The following is a 19,902-nucleotide window of genomic DNA, read 5'->3' as shown; positions in this document are numbered from 1 at the left end:
CCTCATCCACATATTCAAAATGTCTATTGATCAGCACACATTTCTCAAGTGAATTAAGGGCTTTCTTATAAGCATATACCTGAAAAATCTTTGAAATTCTGGGGAAATTAGACATTTGTAGTCAAGAACACTAATGGGAGAAATATAAATATGACAGAGTTATTTATGAAGGAAAAATGGTTTAACGAAGAAGTTCCCCTAATGCCGTAGGTGTCTTGGCAGTCAGATTTTTGGAAACTAATGAGCCGGAATGTTGATTGCCTGATGAATTTCAGGCGCTCTTCAATGTTGTGTTCAGCTTGTTCATAATGCTCCAATCAGGATTCGCTCTATCAACCTATTGTTCACCAATACAAGACATTAACTTGTTGAGCTACTGACATTCCTGAAATGAAGCCTCATCCACATGCAGAAAATGTCGATTGAAAAGCACACAACATCAAGAAACCTCAGCAAACACACATTTCACAAGAGAATTAAGGGCTTTCTTAAAATAGCACAGATTGGAAAATTTGCACTGTTAATGGTATCCACCTAATGATAGCCCTATGGTAGTTATACAATAACAAAATTGTCATATAGGCAAAATGGGTTGAGACTGTGGACGTTTGGCTTTTCTATGAAATTGTGGGAAAAGTAAACATTTTTAGAGCAGAAGACCCGGGTGAGAAAGATGCATCTGATTTTAGAGATTAATATGATGAAATAATTTTGAGTCCAGGTCAATCTAGTAATTAGAAATAAGTCTAGTTAATAATATTCTTAAATAGCGCCACTTTTGGTTGTAGTACCACAATTTGGGTTTATGGGTAGTGGGTGGTATTGGTATCCATCTAATAATTGTTGTATGTTTTTTATACAATGAAAAAAAGGTCATATAAGAAAAATGGGCTAACTGCTTCAACTTTATGGGCCAATATTTCTCAAATGGAACTAAATAAAACAAATTCTGTTTGATGATTTTTGTGAGGCTTGGTCTAAAGATTTAATTTGGCGATTTGGGTGAATTTTTGATTATTTTTGTAGCCTGTGAATCTTTTTATCATGTTTGGCTTTAATATGAAGTTGTGGAACAACCACATTTTTGGTTTACTGATTTTATAAATGCGTCTGATTCTAGAGATTATTATTGTGAAAGAATTTTGAGTCCAGGTCAATCTGGTGAGGAGAAATAAGCCTAATTCATGATTTTTTACAGTAGCGCCCCCTTTGGGTACAGTACCACAACTTTGGGTTAATGGGTAGAGGGGGTTATTGGTAACCATAGCTGAAAATTTCAAGAGTTTTCAATTTACGATATAGGCTGCAGTTGGACTTTTACAGTATTTGAGGGAAAAAAAAACATAACAGAAACAACAGGGGCCAAGCAGCTTCGCCGCTCGGCCCCCTAATAAAATATAGGTATATCACATAACAATTATGCAAGGGATAATGTATAGAATGCCGGTCATTCTCGGGAAAATTAGGCATATTTTCGATTATGACCACCGTTCTAAACATTATTCAGCTTATTACACGGCTACTTGCCAAAACAAAAAATTAACCTCACACGGTATGTCTTTTTACAATTTATTTTTTACCATTCGTAGTGTTGATCAGCAGAAAAAATTGTTTGCCAAAGACGTGGACATCGCTTAGCAACCGAATACGCTGGAGTTGATAACTTACCGGACTACTTGCGGAGTGAAACGAAGATCAAGATATGCTTAACAACTGTCAATTATTAAAAAATAATTGACTGCCGGAAGTTGGGAAGGCCCATGCAAGTGAACGGAGAATTCCACATCATTGAGAAGAGCCGTGTAATAATGTTGTGTAATTTATAATTTTTAGTTGATGACAACTAAAGTTCAGTTTTTAACATCTCAAAATGTTTTTGAAATCATTACAAAAACAAAGCAAATGTATCTATAAATGAAAACATCCCTGGAGCTCATTAGAGGGGCTGTAGAAACAGACTCAATTACATTTTGTCTATTAAAATGACACGATCACAGACAATCCCAAGATATATACCTTTTATAATATTGGTTTATAAAATGAATGCATAACATAGCTCTAATAATATAATAATAGTAATATTATTATTACAATTAATTTATAGTAGTACTAATATACTATTTGTCTAATAAAGTCTTCATAGTTCTTAACAAGTCATCATTCTGACATTTTACACAGGAGAAACATCAGTATTTTTAATAAAACAAACACGTTTATTTAACAACACAAAGATAGTTCAGCCTAGCAAAAAACTAACACTTCTGCTAAAAGTAGGGTAAAACTGCATAAAACAAGGGTTGTGGTCAGATCAGGTCAAAAGGTTTAGGTTATATGTAATTTTCTGAGATCCTTTCCTGGACCTCCACGAAAGACGCAATGAGCTCAAGGGTAGATGAAGGAGATTCTTCAGGACTTAGGAAAAGAAAACCACAGTGCTAAGAGAATCGGTCTGCATTTACACTAGGCTACATCATTATGTGACGGTGGAAGTTATGGACGTGGGGACCTGCCATGATGAAACTACAACGTTCCAAAGATGGACTAGTCTACTGCACCATACTAGAAGGTGTGATATAACTAATGACGCTCTTGTCTTGAGTCGATGACCCAACAACACTCACACTTGTATGGCCTATTTAATTGTATATGAGGCCTTCAACCTACCAAAAATTGGATAAAAAGATTTGATTAAAAGACCAAAGGTTAGCCCTCCCCGCTTCCAAGTAGACCATAGTTCAAAAACGCCACATGATACTTTGCACCAACAAAAATGTAAACAGTCAACAAACAATGCTGAAATAATAAATGATAAAATAAATAAATAATAATAGAAAACAATATAAATACTCCCAAAATCATATTTTTAAGGTTAGTTTCTTTATCTAGCAATTTATTGACAATTCAACTATCCTTGAAATGGGCAAATATATGACAAAGGCAGTGTTGGGGTAGTTGCTCAAAAAAAGTAATTAGTTACTTATAACTAGTTACTTCTGTAAATTGTAATGAGATTACTTTACTAGCTACTGCATTTCAAAAGTAACTTCACTACTTATTACTTTACTTTCTGTTTCTTAATTTACTGTGGATACATGAACAAACGTCAGAGCCCTATCATCACTTAGTGTTTATTGTATAAATCTATCTATAAACCATATGAAAGAACCATATCCCTGTCGGCACAAAGAAATGCCTCACTGTAAAATCCACAAACAACAGGATAAAGTAGGCTATGCTGAGGTCAATCAGTAGCAACACACAAGTTTCAAAACACAGGCTTTGGGAAACATGAGAACAAAAATGATGAATGAAAATGAAGGGTTATAAAAAGGAAAAATATAAAAAGGTCACTTTATCCCATTCAATTATAACAGATATGCACTTACGCGGCGATGACACATGCTGTTACTTTATGTGGTCCAAACGCTGAATGAACCTGATCTATTTCTCAAGCTATGACATCGTAAGTGTCTTCCTCTCACCCTCTTGCAGGCAAGAGCAGCCTTCTTAAGAAGCTGTCATCAGGAATGACGGTGTGCTGGATAGACAGCATTACTATAAAACTTTAGAAAAAAGTTAGTAGGGATCCAATTTTTTGTTGTTGGCGGCACATGATCTAGGGAGGACTCTAAAATTATTTTCAGCTTCGGTTCCATGTTGGTATAACACTTGTTCAGGTTATGGGAAAATGTTTCCCTGTCGGATGTTGGCTTGCGAGTCGCGGGTATTTTATTTATTTTTCTCAATCTGGGCGATTCAATAGTCGACAGGGGAAGCATGTCTTCTACAATGAACCCTGCAACCAGCCTGTCTTTCTGTGTCACCTGCTTCTGCGCTCCAACACTTGAACACTCCTTCGCACAAGCAGCTATCACTCAAGTCGATCGCTATGGCAAGGTGCCGAGGCAAGCAGGCGCTGCAGACACACAGGCAGCACGCATGCACGCACAACAACAGATCAGAACTTTAAACGCAGGCAAAGGGTAACGCAGGAAGGCGCATTGCTATAGTCTAGTAAAGTAGTGTAGTTACCGATATTTAAAATGTAATGCGTTTCTTTACTTTGTTACCCAAAAAAGTAACATTGTTACTGTAACGCGTTACCCCCAACACTGGTCAAAGGGCTAACATGGTGGGCCAGGCTTTTTTAAGTCTGTCCAGAGAGTCACCAGCTGTTCAGAAGAGTAGAGAATGTACGTGATGATCTTAGAGAAGGTACAGCGATTGTAAGTATCGAGGAAATCCCTAAACTGGTCTGGATCTGGTGGCTCAGTGGGACTGAGTCCTAACTTTTTCATACACATTCCAATGTAGGCATCTTCAATATTGAAGGGTTCAATGCTTTTGGAGACCTCCACAAACCTGCTTGTCAGATCAATGGAGAAGAGGTAGCCCATGCCAAGAGTGTAGGTTGGATAATGAGGGTCAGGGTACATCTCCATAGGAACATACCATGGTGAGGACTGATCGCGAACGACAGGCCTATCCCACATCAGACTTCCTGTCAGGTATAACTCCTTGGGGATGCCTGGTGACTTTAACAAGCTCACCAGATTCTCCACATTAATGAACACATCTGAGTCAATCTTCATGGCATAGGACACCTTTGAGCACCGCGTGGCCAGCCAGTCCATAATCACCATGGTCTTTATAGTCAGATTGTTGTAACTGTCTGTGAAGTCGCTCTGGATCAGGTCGTGGTACTGAAGGTTCTCCATGCTGACGTGCTCCTGCTGCTCTGTGATGTTTTCTCCACTGGGGAGACCCAGGAGGAAGACAGTCTGGATCAGCTCTCCCTGAACAAGGGTCTCAGTGCCCCACGTTTTCCGGATGGCATCCCGAGCTTTTCTGTTCCCTGTGGCCACGGAAACCACCAGAACCAGGAAAGGAGTGTTGGACCTACACACGTCTGTGTCATCCAGGATGAAATGGTGGTTCCTTGGAAAAGCTATGTGGTGCTGAATTAAGTATTTTCTTGGATCCACCGAATAAAGGGGTGGCTTATGAATCTGTTTGGAGCCATCTAAATAACCGCTGTACATCAGATCTTTCGATAACATCTTTGGCAATTTGATGTTGTTTCCAGTAAGCAGGTAGATGAGTGAAGTCTTTATCAGACAGAGTAGGAGGAGCGTCTTGAATGTTCTCTTCAAATTAGGCCTCCTATGATTGGTTTGCATCTCAAACACATAAATGCGTCTGGAAAGATAAAGTATGAGTTCAATTCCTGATAGATAATAACATGTACAACTATTAATCTATCTAGGTAACACTTAGGCCTACGTGAAGAATGATATAAACAAAAAAGATTGTTTAATTGTTAATTTTAGCACACTCTTTTGCAGTAGACACTCTTTTGCAGTAGACTCAAATCATATATTACAACACACAATATAGATATTATAACACAATTTTATTGCATGTCAAGTGTTAGGTAACAGGTAAGCTTTACTAACCTTTCCAACTCCTTTCCCCAGAAATAACCCTTCATCTCCAGGTCAACTGTCTCAACTGCACCAAACTTGCTCTTCCAACAGCAAAAGTTATACTGTATAGCCCACATCACGTGTTTAACCTGAAACTCAGGTATTACTTGAGTGATATTGTTTGGAGTTGGCTCCACCGGTTGTTGTTTGTCAAACCACACTGACTATAAACTTAGCACAAAAAGTAAGGACATTTCTGTTTGGTCGATTATTATCTCTGTGGTAACAAAGCTTTTTGGCATTAATATTACACCGTTGGAAAGCCTGTTTAGTTCCCTTTCAAATGGTGCCCCATTTGTAAGGAACATGCATTTGTGGGATGAGCAGCAGCGCTGAGTATGTGGGTTGCGTCGCTGGTGTCGGCCACATGTGCACTGGAACCTGAACATGTGGAGGAACATTATGTTCAGTGATGAGTCCAGATTCTGCCTACGGCAGTTGGATCGTAGGGTCAAAGTGTGGAGAAGACGCGGCGAACCCTATGCTGATTGCTGCACCGATAGAATAACATCTTTTGGTGGAGGCAGTGCGATGGCGTGGGGTGGCATCTCCTTCAGTGGAGTGAGATTCAGCAACCAGTGGCAATCCCATATCGCCACAGTCTGGGACCGAACTCTATCCTCCAAAACCCCGCCCCCACAGGGCTGGGTTTATCAGATACTACCTCCAGAATGTGGGAGTTGAGAGGATGGAATGGCCTGCTAGCAGTCCTGACCTCAACCCCATTGAAAACTTGTGAGATCAGCTTAGGCGTGCTGTTCGTGCCAGAGTGACCAACACAACCACGTTTGCTGACTTGCGACAAATGCTGGTTGAAGAATGGGATGCCATCCCACATCAGTGTGTGACCAGGCTGGTGACCAGCATGAGGAGGAGGTGCCAGGCTGTTGTGGCTGTGTATGGTTCTTCCACATGCTACTGAGGCTTCTGTTTGTGTAATTAATAAATTGTTTAATTGCCAATATGTCTTGATTCTTCAAACTTCAATCATCCAATTCACCAAGCACCAAACGAGTCAATGGCAGAAAAGATTTGGCAAATTTTTCATGGGCGCAACCCACATACTCAGCTCTGCTGCTCATCCCACAAGTGCATGTTCCTTACAAATGGGGCACCATTTGAAATGGAACTATACAGGCTTTCCAACCGTATAAGATTTATTGCCAAAAAGTATTGTTACAACAGAGAAATAATAATAATAAAAAAAGTTTATCTAATATCTACGATGACATATTTATACTCTTTTGAAGCGCTGAATGAAAATTTGGTTCATCATTAGTTCAATATATAGGCCTAACTTGATTCAAGCTATGTCCTCAGATTGCTATGGGCTTTGAATATCTGCTGATGATCATGTATGTCCTTATCTCAGGCGGTATGTTGTTAAACCAGTTAACCGGAGCGATGGCGAGATGTTACAGCAAGAGCAGACAATCAATTCCGACTTTCTAGGGGAATTTCGACATTCTTCTCCGTTGTTACCCTAAAAACTGAAAAGAGACCGGAGGCCTGGGGCTACTGTCTTGCCGGTGGCTCCTCTTCTGTACGGAAATACTTCTGCCCGGTACAAGCTAGACCGACCAATCACAACAGTTGATCTAATGGGAGGTTGGGTAAATACGATTACACAGTGCCGAGGAGCGCCGTAAAGACATTTTCAACGACAGCAAAAGATAGCTTCTGCTGATGTAGAAAGGATTGTTCATTCCGCTATCGAGGCAGTATTAAATGAACTGGAGATCTATGCTTATGGCAACTCATAATCACTAAGTTGATGGCACACAATCACAGCTCTTTTAAACCGACACCATGTTGTCGGTATAAAAAGGTGTCCAGAGGCCTTTTGGGTTTTCCTCGTTGGTGACGACCCTTAGAGATCTAAAATTAACACAGAGGTTCCAGACTAATAACAGTTTGCAATAGGTTGGGCGATACCAGACTAGCTTCCAGGGGCTGCTAGTTTGCCGCCTGCCTGTGGCGGTCGCTGCGCTGCCTCACCAGACCTCTGCTCCACCAGCGAGCGTCGCAAGAGTCAAGGAAAGAGCTGTGGCCTGTGGCTGTCCGTCGTCGCAGCTTGTGGCCGAGTGCGTCTTGGGAGGCCCGTCTGTGCCCCTTCCCCGGCCGGAGAGGAACCGCATTGGGCTACAGCTGGCTTCTACATGGCACCTAGGTGGCTTTGCTGGTTACTCTGACGACCAGAACATAGGTAGATGTTGCACAACCAGTTTATTGAAGTGTTGGCTTGAAGTTACAGCCAGAGCAGTAAATGTAAATGTATGTGTAGTGATGGCTTGTTTACAGTTGTACCTTGATATGTGCCTTGAACGCACCACAGGTGCGCAGCCTCACCAAGCCCCAAGTCCAAGAAAGCGGTGAGGTAGTGTAAAGAACACGAGAGCAGAGCACGAAGGGAAGAGGTTGTGATCGATGAATTGGGTTGAACACAAGACTTTATTCAAGACTATTTCTGGGCTACCTATTTCCGTTATTTTTGGGCTATTTAGGTTTAGAAAACACAACTACTTATGTTAGGATTAGACAGATATACAGAACCTCTCCCGTTTGCATCGTTTGGTGGTGTAGGATTTGGAAAGGAGGAATTTGGCCTTTTGTCGTTTTCAAAGTCTTGTCGATTGTCTCTTGCCTACTGCTCTTTCAATCAACAATTATACAGTTATACTTAGTATAATATAGTATATTACAGTGTGTAACACTTTGTTATGTTTTTCTGGTTAGTCTTAATCCACAAAGGACATACTCGCTAGTCTTCATTGCATCTCTAATCAAATCAAAAAGATGATTTGTGTGTTTTTGCAAGTATTGGAAGATCAACTTTGAGTCTCTAGTGTCTTACGGTAATTCAATCAAATTTATATGGATGTTAAAAACAGTGTCTTGTGTGTGTACAACTCTTAAGTATGCTTGCATATGTGTTAATTTAGCATGCCTGTGTATTAATTGCTTTGTCAAAATAGAAGCTATGTACCTATTATGTATGAATATTAGCCACTTAGTATGTGTTTGTGTTTGTTAGTGTGCATGTATGTGTGTGGTTATGAAGGGTGCAAGAATAGTGTATGAACATTTGAGTTACTGAGTTGCTGTAGTTAATAATTAAATAAAAAGCTTGCAAAAGGTGCATTGAACAGCTGTCACGTTATTTGCATTGGAAAGTAATAAATGATGACACTTGAAAAGCAATAGTCTAAGAAAAGATTATTTCCCATGTGTTTATTGACATACTGGAAGTCATTGTCGTCATCATGGACGTCTTAACAAAAATGTTATTTAAAGGAGGAGATGCAGTGGCAATGATGTATGAATCAAACTTGTCATTGGTTAGAAAGAAGGAGCTTACATTTTTTGGACCTTTACATGTACAGTACATACCTTAGTACCTCATACGCTGACGGCAGTGTTTAACACAAGGCACTAAAAACACTTGGAATACTGATTAGTTCAAATATGTCAATGTGCAAACAATAAGATATGATAAATCCTTTCGTACTGGCCGGATGTGGCCATTGTCTGAAATGTATTACATTATAATATATTACAAAAGACAGTACATCAGATGTTTGTGTTTTTCTAATATACGTTTTTTTGGCAGGGCTTTTGAAAGCACTGTGTAGCTTCCGATTGTGCGTCTAAATATAGTATGGCAGAGTATGTACAGCATTCAGGCCAATGCGTATGCACAATCCCCCATCACACAGGGCTGAAGCAGACATGAGGCTTGGCGACCTCTGAAAGAAAAATAAAAAGTTATGCAGATCTGGTACAGATCTTTGTCGATAGGACAGAATTAACTGTGCATCCCGAGTTTTCTTTCGGAACGGTTGGTCCCCACTGATCCCTGATCAGCGATCAAAAAGATTGATGATGTGGTAATGGTGATTAAGGTTGACATTCATCACGGCATCCACTATAGCTCATAGGTCTGAATGATTTAACTTTTCTTTTTTCAACATTTGATTCATAACGTTAAAATAGGTCTGCATGAATGTACCAAAGTCATTTCCATAGTTTGCTTGATTGTTATTATTATAATTATTATTATTACTATTATAACTATTAATAATATGTTCCAACCAACCCTCTGACTCATTCCATTATAACTGAGCCTACTGTCTGTAGTGGTTTTACTTGCTTGCAAGTAAAATTAAACCTATAATATAATGCAATGAAAGATGGCACCCTTCATTAGGGTAGATGCTAGATTCTAATAAAATCTAGGTTCCACAAAGCAAAATTTCTGGCATGGTGAACAAAGATAATCCACTGCTGTCATAGGCTGGAGGCGGTCGTGATTTGCATGTTGGTGGTTCTTCGGACTTTCAGTGGAATGTTTTTGTTGTAAAAAGTCACTCCACACACCTAACCTCAATACATGCAAATACACACACACACACACACACACACACACACACACACACACACACACACACACACACACACACACACACACACACACACACACACACACTCACACTCAAAAACACAGACTCTCACGCACACACGTCCACTCACAGACGGACACACAGACACATCCCTAGCTGCCAACAACCGGCCTCAGGAGGAAGGCAGAGGGAGGAACCATGAGCCACGGGAGGGTGTCTCCCACTCGGCCCCCCATCCCCACTGATAGGTTGAACACCCTAGCCTCCCGCCTCCCCTGCTCCTTCCCCTCCCCCTCCTCACCCGCTCCCCCCCTGGCTACCAGCGGGGGGTGCAGTCCCAGCAGGGAAGCAGCCGAGAGCCCCACGGGGCTCCGGAGGGAGTCGCTCAGGCTCAGCCCCCCTCCCCCCGCGAGCCGGGAGTCCGGCGACCGCCCGAAGGCGCCCGCGTGGCAGAGGGCCGACAGCGGCAGCGAGGCGCCGAGCCCCCCCAGGAGGGCGGCCGCGGCCGCGGGCATGATGACGTGGGTCCGGCCGACGAACGGCCCGTCCCCGCCGTCCGGCCGGGCCCCCCGGTGGGCCTGCCACGCGGACCCTCGGCCCCCCGCCGCTTCGCCCGCCAGCGGCCCCGGCCGACCGGCCGCCAGGCGCAGCTCCTGGGCCACAAAGTGTCCGTGGGCCTTGATGTGCTTGCGCAGGGAGCTGGGGTCGGTGTAGCGCTTGTGGCAGCCGCTCATCTTGCAGCGGTAGGGCTTGTCCACGTAGTGGGTGCGCGTGTGCTTGAAGCGGTCGCTGGAGTTGGAGTAGCGCTTGCTGCAGCCCTCGTAGGGGCAGATGTAGGGCTTCTCTCCTAGGACGCGCATCGGGTTAGAGGAAAGAACACACGTACAAAACGTGAACACAAAGAACAATGAACAATGAATACAAACCAGATGAGTACAAACAACGCACCTCCCGGGGGTCTGATTCATCGAGTTATGTCACATACCCTGTCGTGTGCTTGAAGAAAGTAGTTCAAAACGCGTCGCTTTTAACTCACATATTTGTTAAAGTATTTCGGTATGGTAACTATGGAGCAAAAGGGAGGGAATTGTATCTAACAAGCGTGGACAAAAATACCGTAGGGCTACTTCAAGCCCCAGGGCTGGGCCCCGAGGCTCTCAACGGGTCTGCCTATGTGGCCTATGTGAAGTAGGCGTGGCCTATGTGAAGTAGGCGTGGCCCATGTGGAGTAGGCCTGGCCTATGTGACGTCTTAGCTCCGGCTTCCGCGTCTGTCTTAAAGATGCTGCCTTCTGTGGCTGGGGTAGAGATTACAGCTTGTATATTTGATCCTGCTCCCTTGTGGCTGTGTGCAGTAATTACAGCTTATGTGCTTAATTTACGTAGCAATGCCAGCACTGTGGCTACCTGTATAGAAACACTGGCTTCTCTTGAAGCTAATGGCGCGTTCCCACCGGCGGGTGCGGTTTGGCTGGGTATGAATAGGCTCGGAACGGTTCGCGTTTCCACCGCAAAATGTGGGCGGGGTCAAGAAGCGATTAGCCGTACCTATCTCAGTACTCCTCCGTTGGGGTACCGAGCGGTCTGAAAGGGTGCAAACAAGTTCAAGCTACACAAACTGTCCGTGGATTGGTCGACAGAATCGTCACTTCCGTGCAACAATAACAAACAAACACAGTACCCGCAAGGTATTTCCGGCGAAAGCTTAGTTTCTTGGAGAAAATGTTGCGCAAAAGTTCGCCTTCCTTCTCGGACGTCCGACATTGTTGCTCTTTGTTTAATGTGTCGCGTTCTTCTTTTTCATTGGATTTACTAGCAGGCTACACTGTGTCGGGCTGCTTTGAGATCACGACGCTTACGTAGCTGCCGCGGCCATCGTCATTCGGCTTGTCCCTCGCCCTACCATATGTGTGCTGTCGGCGGAGGAAACGTGAGCCGTAACTGAGGTTGCGCCTAACCGCACCTACACCTGCGGACCTAATCGTACTGGGCCTTACCGCACCGCCCTTGGAAACGCGCCATTAGCAGTACTTCCTTGGATGGGAGACCAGTTGTTGCTGGTAAAGGTGTCGGAGGGCCAGTAGGGGGTGCTCATCCTTCTGGCCTATGTAATATCTCCAATGCCCCAGGACAGAGACGGGTACTCCCATAGACATCTTATAGATAGACGGAGCATTGGCTGCTGGGACGCGAGAAATACGGCCGCCATCTTGGAGTGGTCAACCGGGAGCAGCAACAGCAGCAGAAACAGGATGCCGGGCTGTTGTTCAGCGTATTCCTGCTCAAATCGGCGGACAATCCATGATAGGAATCGTGGGATTACTTTTCACAAGCAAAATTTAACATTACCGTACTATTGGTATAATTAGTATTGAATAATAAAACACGCCAAACCATGTGGCCTTTATCATAGCTACACGTATGACAAAAAAACGCATGAAAATCAGTGGTATTCAGTGAGGTATGATTAATTAAATGCGCTGACAGTTCATTGCTCCAGCCAAACGGATTACACTGAGTGGAGCGGATGACCACTCCAAGATGGCGGCCCCGCGTCTCGTCAGCGCCAGTAGGCGGTAGCATTCGATGCTCCGTCTATCATATAAGATGTCTATGGGTACTCCTGTCCTGTCGAAGATCTTCATCTTTCTTCCGATTCTCTGTCGTAACTCACAATCCCATGACACTCATCCTAAGAGCAGGGGTGCTCACCCCAGTGTGTCCTAGCTCTGTAGCACTCTCCTTAAGAGTAGGGGTGCTAACTTCTCAAAAGTAGCGGTGTTAATCTCTGTAATCCGGCCAAATTCACAGTCCCCGTTCTTGTACCAACGTGGCCCCCTTATCCCCCCGCCCCGGTCTCTGTTTGGATAGTTTCATCACTCCGCCCCTCTCCAGTGTGTGGTGAGCGTACCGGGGCACACAGGCGGCAGTGCATCACCCAAGTGGGTGCTTCACACTGGCAGTGGGTGAGGTGCACTTCCTACCCTACATACTCACTACTTAAAGTGCTTTGGGTACCTAGAAATGCGCTATATAAATACAATCAATCATTCTTTTTTTTTTTTTTTTTTTTTCATTTCACAAATATTAGTCGGCTGCGTGCTTCTCGATTCATCCATGCTTCTTGAGGCTGTCTAAGCGTTATGTGACACTCCCAGGTAAGCCGAGATAACCATCCTTGTGTCTACATATTTACACAGAGGGGGACGCCTAGGCGGGTCTTCCGTCCGACACTCGCAGACCAATGCCGGGTGGACTGACCTGTGTGCGAGCGGGTGTGTATTTTCAGATTCTCGAGGCGCGAGAAGCTCTTGTGGCAGGTTGGACAGTGGTGCGGCTTCTCGTTGGTGTGAGTCCTGATATGAATCAGCATTTTGTACCTTTTATCCGCAAGGAGCCCACACACACACACACACACACACACACACACACACACACACACACACACACACACACACACACACACACACACACACACACACACACACACACATACATATAGACACACACAAACACACACACACACAGACATACATATAGACACACACACACAGACACATTGATTACTTTTATTTTCTTATTTTCTAAGAGGATATTTTTTTGCCTGGCACTCATATTTACAACCTGAAAATAGCATATTTAAAGATGAGCCATATGAAGAGATCCAAATGGACCCCACAGCTACAGGTTGGTACAGTAAGAACGAAGTGGAAATAACCCCCTCACCTGGCGTTGAAGCCTCGGCCGTTGCGGGCACAGCCCTCCCACTGACAGCAGTACCCAGAATCCTTTTCAGGCTTCACGTGGTGGTCGTTGATGTGGTCCACCAGCTCCTGAAGCGTGTCAAAGAGCAGGTGGCACTGTAGGAGAGAGAGAGAGAGAGAGAGAGAGAGAGAGAGCACTGAAATGAGAGATTGCCCAGAGATTCAAGAAACATTCACATTACAGTGTAGCAAGCATGTAAACGCAGTGCCACTAGTTTCTAACTAAGGGAGCTTGATTACAATGAGTTATGGAGAAGGGCAGGGATGGGACGTGTGGACTTCTTCCCACTCCTTTTCCAACATGTTATTCCAATCCGAAAGTGTTTGTCATTTATGTATCTAATTATGCTTTCTATTTGGTGTAACATCATGATTTTCTGAATGAAATTTTCTGTTTTTCTTTTAAATGTTTCAAATAAAAATGTCAGTCAAACCATCAATCAATCAATAACTACATTAAAACCACGAGAAGGAATACATATACATAAACTCACCCACACAGTGTTTGCCATCATTAATTAAAAATGTTCAATGTGTGTACGCGTCGAGGAAAGCAACGCTTATGTACGACTTACTTTCATCCAGCGGCAGGCCAATTGGTCGTCCAACGTTGAGAGCTCGTGGCTTTCCCTGGTCCGACCGATGAACACGGAGGAGGGGAAGTTATAACCGCCCCCTTGGCCTTTGATTGGCAGGTAAAAGGGATAGCCAACAGGGGACCCTCTTCCCTCGATGTAGTGCTGAGTGGATGGCTCCTGGGGGGGTTATGATACCATGATGGGTCAATCCCTCTCTCTCGGTTCCAGCTCAATGTTTCTACCCTTGGGTTTCTATTTCTGATACAGTAAGCCCTTTGAGACAGTAAGCGTAATTAATTGCTATACAAAAAAGCTAGACTCTTAATACTAGTTTATTACACAGCTTTGTTTAATACTCAATTGTGATGGCTTAATTACGGCCATTTACGGTCTGTAATTCATAGCAGCAGCACCCTGCTATTCAGGAATAACCAACTGTTCCAACTGTTGAAACTCACGTAATTAAATCAGATTTAATCAGTATAATAGTAGTTAGTTTTATTCTTTTTGGTGAAATTATTTATTTCTTTAGTAACTAGGCCATTCATAAGGGGGCTGTGTCTCTTTAGCTTTGACTTCTTTAATTTTTTCATATTCTGTTTCATATTTTCATATTCTGTTTCATTCGACCAAATTCTGTTTAATTTGTTCAAACATTGTCAGAGCGGTGACACTGTGGAGCTTGTATAGTAATTGCTGGTTTCAGTTGTGCGTCCTCGATTTGTAAGTAAGTTCCCAGTTAAAGTTGTTACGGATAAACATCCTTCAAATGCTTAATCATTTAATTGTTGGGACTAAGTATACCAAACGCACAACTGTGATGGTCCATTAAACAGCCGCTTGAGTCAACAAATTAAGTACTTAAAGTGATAGCCGTCTATAAATTGACACTATTTAACTTAGACAAACAGTGGGTTCAGCTACTCTGCTTCCGTTTCATTTGTTCATATTCTGCGTCATATGTTAATATCCTGTGTTGTGCGTCACTCCTTCTTTAGAAGCATCCACCCAAACTTAAGAGGAAGGAAGTGTTTTCTTACAGTTATTGATTTAGTTAAGGTCATGCCAGCTGTAAACTGCATCCAAGTCGGTCAATGTGCTCAACACACACGGGTTGGTTGTTTGACTTGCTTTATATGACATTAATTAAAGTTTGATCTCAGTAATATAGCGTTGACCCTTGCCCCTCCTTCTGTAACTGCTCCAAGTAGTGACAGTAAACCCTTCCGCTACACTACAGTTTTCCTGAAGGGACCGTATGCCTCCTGTATAGAGCTGACACGTTGTTACCATGCATCATAGTGGTCATTAGATAACAGCAACGATGTTCAACCATTTGGTTTATGCAGTTGTAACCGAATTGCAGAAGAATGTCACTGCGTAAGTATGCATGTAAAAACTAACGAATGAAACCTTCTCAAGGCAGAGAACAAGAGATGGGAAGAGGAGGAAGAGGAGGAAGAGGAAGAGGGGCAGAAGGAGGTGGAGGAAGAGGCGGAGGAGAAGGAGGAGGAGTAAGAGGAGAAGGAGGGGACGGAGGAGTAGGAGGTCGAGGAGGAGAAGGAGGAGGAGGAAGAGGAGAAGGAGGAGACGGAGGAAGAGGAGGAGAAGTAGATTGAGGAAGAGGAGGAGAAGGAGGAGGAGGAGGAGGAGAAGGAGGAAGAGGAGAAGAAGGAGGGAAATCAAGGTGTAAATGCAGAAAGTGCCGGAGAGTGATAAGAATTGATAAGAGATTTTGAAGGACTCACCCGGGAGAAGGGGGAGGGCAGAGGGCTGCTGCTGCTGTGAGGGGAGCCCCGGGGGGAGGTGGGGGAGGGGGGGCAGGGGGAGAAGCAGGAGGGAGAGGGGGAGGTGTGGTGGCGGCTGGAGGGGGACAGGCTGAGATCCATTGCTGGGGGGGTGCAGCAGGATCTGGGTCGCTCTTGTGACGGGCAGCGGGAGTCTGGGGGGGGAGGGGGGGGGGGGAGAGGGGGGAGAACCAGTGAGTAACAGGAGGCTGGGTTATAAGAGGTTAAACTGGGCGTTGTGGTACAGACAGCAGATGACGGATGGGCATGCTATAGGTCTAGTCATGGTCACAGCAGGTCTCTTACAGGAACTGGCCTACTCGCTAACCTTTGTACCCAGGTCATGGGGGAAGAGCTCTAACCCGTTTACCTTTGGGTGTGTAACATTAAGGAAAGTTGTGTTTTAATTCAGTAGTTTATTTTGCTAGTTTCACTCACAAACTGTTTTTTTATGAACCATTGTGGATAAAAAAAATCACCCACACAATGTACTCTCATATAAATATAGCCACGAGGTCTGACCAGACCAGAAGTTATTAATCAAGTTTAAGATTAAAAAACTTTGCCAAACCAGTTTATATTTAATCCTGTTATTTAATATTGAGCCACTAAGGGGCGCTAATGTATTACAAAAGTGATGAGTCTCCGCGTGCAGCGTAAACGTCAATGCTAACCATAAAGTTACAAAATGCTTTATAAACAAAAATCCTCTGTTTAAAAAGGGTTTTTTTAAGTTTTAACCTACAGATGATCACAAACACAACAAACTTACTGTTAAAGTAACACAATGCAAACTTATGTAAACATGTTTGAATTGGATATTAAAAAAACAAAATATGATATAGTAAAACAGGGAAGGACGAGACGGCGTCATCCAACAGGGGATAAAACAATATGTCCTGCTGTGGTGTACGGTGTCCCGGTGGACACACAGGTCTGGGTTTCACCTGGGGAGGAGGGCGGAGAAGGGAAGGCGGTGCGTAAGAGACGCTGGCGTGCCGCGCTGAGCGGGGCACAGATGGAGGCCGAGCAGGTCCTCTTGCCCGCCCTCAGGTGTCCGTCGGTCCTGCCTGAAGGCAGCTTCAGGTCCAGGGGCTCGTCTAAGGACAGCATGGCTCCCCGGGGTCTCTCGCCCGACTAGGGAGACAAGAGGTGTGGGCGGGGGGTGACAGGGTGAACCGGAGAAGGGAACAACGCATTTACGCTCGGCTTGCCACGTGAAACTTTGAATGTTTCTTATTATGTATGTTATTTTTTTCTTATTATGTACATTGTATTTTCAAGATAAAAAACGATGTCTTCAGCGCTTTCGTCGATGCGCGTGAAATGTGCAACAGGGTGTCTCTCCTGTGTCCTCGCACCTGCAATGTACTACAAGGTTGGAGGTGAGAATACTTCTGTGTTGACCTCCATGTTCTTTCCACAGAAGACCCAAGTCACATGACCTCGGTCTGATGGACAGCTGGAGGACATTTGAACGTGCATTATTCAGTTGTTTGCATGGAGCAAAATGCCTTTAATAGCCTCCTCCCTCAGCTCAGTGAAGGCCTTGTTGAAAGAGATCACTTACATATTTCCCAAACCAAGCATTTTATTGTAGCATCACTTTTCAAGGAGTGAAAAGTTCCCCCAAGATGGTGTGGTGGAATGTATAAATCGAGAAGCACCAACTGAGCAAACACCCCCCCGGTCTTTCTAACCCTGTGAGATCTTCGTCTCATACGCTTGCAAAGGCGTTTTGGAAACAATGCCTCAGAAATCCTGAGGCAGACATTTTTTACTTTTGTGCACGCAAACCGAGGTCTGGCAGAGAGGCCTTGCCCCGCTTCAAACCCTGGCACGGCATACCTTCGTTTATGGATAATGAGCGGTTACAAAGGACCAATGGGGTATGCTCTGCCTTGCTCAAGGGCACATCAAATTAGGCTTCTTTTTGGGACACAAAGCCCCGGAGGTGCCTCCAGTTGCCCGTCTGAGAATGTGACTTGCGCCACTCGTATTCCCGAACCCCGTTAACCTTCTTAAGCCAGAAACACCACAAAACTCAATCACCACAATCACTCGTTGGATCTTTGACATAACACAAAGCAGAGGCTGCGCCACAATGAAGTCAGTGTTTAAGTCCCTCTGCTGGAGCACCTCGCAGTCACACTGGTTTCACATTCCATGGCAACCTCACTTCACATCTCACACGCACACACTGCCAGTCGGCCTATTGTGGAGGCACGCACACCCAGGGCCCATATGTATCTAGGGTTGCATGCATGCATGCAAGAAAAACATGCACACAACTTCTCCGCCACACGTGAGGCCCTGCCCTTCCCTCAATGACCTCCCTGTGGGCAGGCTGCCCAGAGCCTCTTATGGATCCCCTACTGCCTAACAAAAACACACACTTACTTTATGTGCACATGCACACACACACACGGCATGCGTGTGCGTACACAAACACACACACACACTCACACAGCATACTTTATAAACACACACTTGCTAGCACTATATGTGCACACGCACACACTCACACACACGCATCGCGCGTGTACACACACGCACACACACACACAACACATACTCTATTAACACGGGCACCTTCCAACACACACATACACACTCACATACAATGTCGCGGATATTCTTTTGCACATAATTAAAGCATATCCCTCTTTAACAAAAAGTAACGTATACACAAGCATGCTTAATGTACACACAGATGCATACTAACATTTGCACGGATTAAACACTTTCTCAAATTCCTTAAGATTTTGTTCAATTACAGTAAGACCCTGGACATTCCGAGTTCCCAGTAATCTACATATACACAAAATGGCCCCAATTACCTCAGTGGAATGCACATATTCCGCATGCAAACACATGCATATTCAAACACACACATGCACACACACACACACACACACACACACACACACACACACACACACACACACACACACACACACACACACACACACACACACCGGCACACACACACACACACACACACTCTAGATGAAAAGTTATTTCCTCCCCAGACAGGAAGCCTTCGTTTCCACGGCACCCCAAAGAGGCCTCTTGCCATACTTGCCCTTCTCTCTTCCATACTTTCTTCAACTTCATCCATCCCTCATTATTTTCTGCATCTCACTTCTCCTTTACCTCCCCACTCGTGCTTGTTACCTTGATCGTCAATTCCCTCCCGCACTACTTTAGAACTCTTGTCTCCATGGGAGAAGCCTCATTATCAATAATGTCTAACGCACAATCAAACCTAAACCTGTGTAATGTATACACATCACAATCAAACCTTAACCTGTATAATATGTACACATCACAATAATTTTTTTTTAACCTTTATACCATATACGCATAAAAATCAAACCTTACTAACCTTGATAACGTATACACATCACAATCAAACCTTACTAACCCTTATAACATATACACATAATAAACAAACCTAACTTACCCGTTTACCATGTACATAAAAAAATCAAAGCATTACAGTACATTGGATGAAAGCCATGCCCTCTATTGACTCATTCGCGTTCCATTTCATTCATTGTATTGGATTACAATGAAAACATCCAAATTGCAAGATTTGCATATAAGGTACATTTGCATAGTAGACCTCGAAAAAGACTTATGTGTAATGATATAGGGCAAAGAAATGACCTTGGGTTTATCACGATGTTTAGCAAACAAGCATTGATCCTGTACCATGTGAGGTGGGATTTTAAGAAGCAAAAAGTCAAAGTGTTTGGTCCTCCTTACTGGGAGGGGTTTTCAAGTGCCTGTTATGCATCCCATTTCCTTAAATGGTCGTACGCAAAGCCACCGCGACAACCCGCGGTGACAGCATTCTTGTTGTGGGCCAGCAGTCATTATGGA

General features: G+C 43.9%; 2 protein-coding genes across 2 annotated transcripts in view; both read right to left on the bottom strand.

Annotated features, from left to right (window-relative positions):
• Nucleotides 1–1,554: 1,554 nt before the first annotated feature.
• Nucleotides 1,555–5,537, bottom strand: LOC115540662 (beta-1,3-galactosyltransferase 1-like). Its single transcript, XM_030352141.1, has 2 exons — nucleotides 5,457–5,537; nucleotides 1,555–5,199 (listed from the first exon to the last, which is right to left on the bottom strand). The coding sequence occupies exons 1-2, from the start codon at nucleotides 5,489–5,491 to the stop codon at nucleotides 4,125–4,127; spliced, it is 1,110 nt and encodes a 369-aa protein (XP_030208001.1). The 5' UTR covers nucleotides 5,492–5,537; the 3' UTR covers nucleotides 1,555–4,124.
• A 3,153-nt stretch (nucleotides 5,538–8,690) lies between these two features.
• Nucleotides 8,691–19,902, bottom strand: part of LOC115540661 (zinc finger protein GLIS2) — a 21,252-nt gene continuing 10,040 nt past the window's right edge. Inside the window, exons 2-7 of the mRNA XM_030352140.1 lie at nucleotides 16,962–17,151; nucleotides 15,976–16,169; nucleotides 14,225–14,404; nucleotides 13,612–13,745; nucleotides 13,147–13,265; nucleotides 8,691–10,733 (exon numbers count right to left, since the gene is read on the bottom strand). Of these exons, the coding sequence (XP_030208000.1) occupies nucleotides 10,039–10,733; nucleotides 13,147–13,265; nucleotides 13,612–13,745; nucleotides 14,225–14,404; nucleotides 15,976–16,169; nucleotides 16,962–17,127 (1,488 nt within the window). The 5' untranslated portion in view covers nucleotides 17,128–17,151 and the 3' untranslated portion in view covers nucleotides 8,691–10,038. The remainder of the gene's footprint in view (nucleotides 10,734–13,146; nucleotides 13,266–13,611; nucleotides 13,746–14,224; nucleotides 14,405–15,975; nucleotides 16,170–16,961; nucleotides 17,152–19,902) is intronic.

This window comes from Gadus morhua, chromosome 3 (genome assembly GCF_902167405.1).
Source record: "Gadus morhua chromosome 3, gadMor3.0, whole genome shotgun sequence".
Classification (NCBI taxonomy): Eukaryota; Metazoa; Chordata; class Actinopteri; order Gadiformes; family Gadidae; genus Gadus; species Gadus morhua.
The sequence above is the reverse complement of the archived record's forward strand: the minus strand, read 5'-3'. Positions and strand labels throughout refer to the sequence as shown.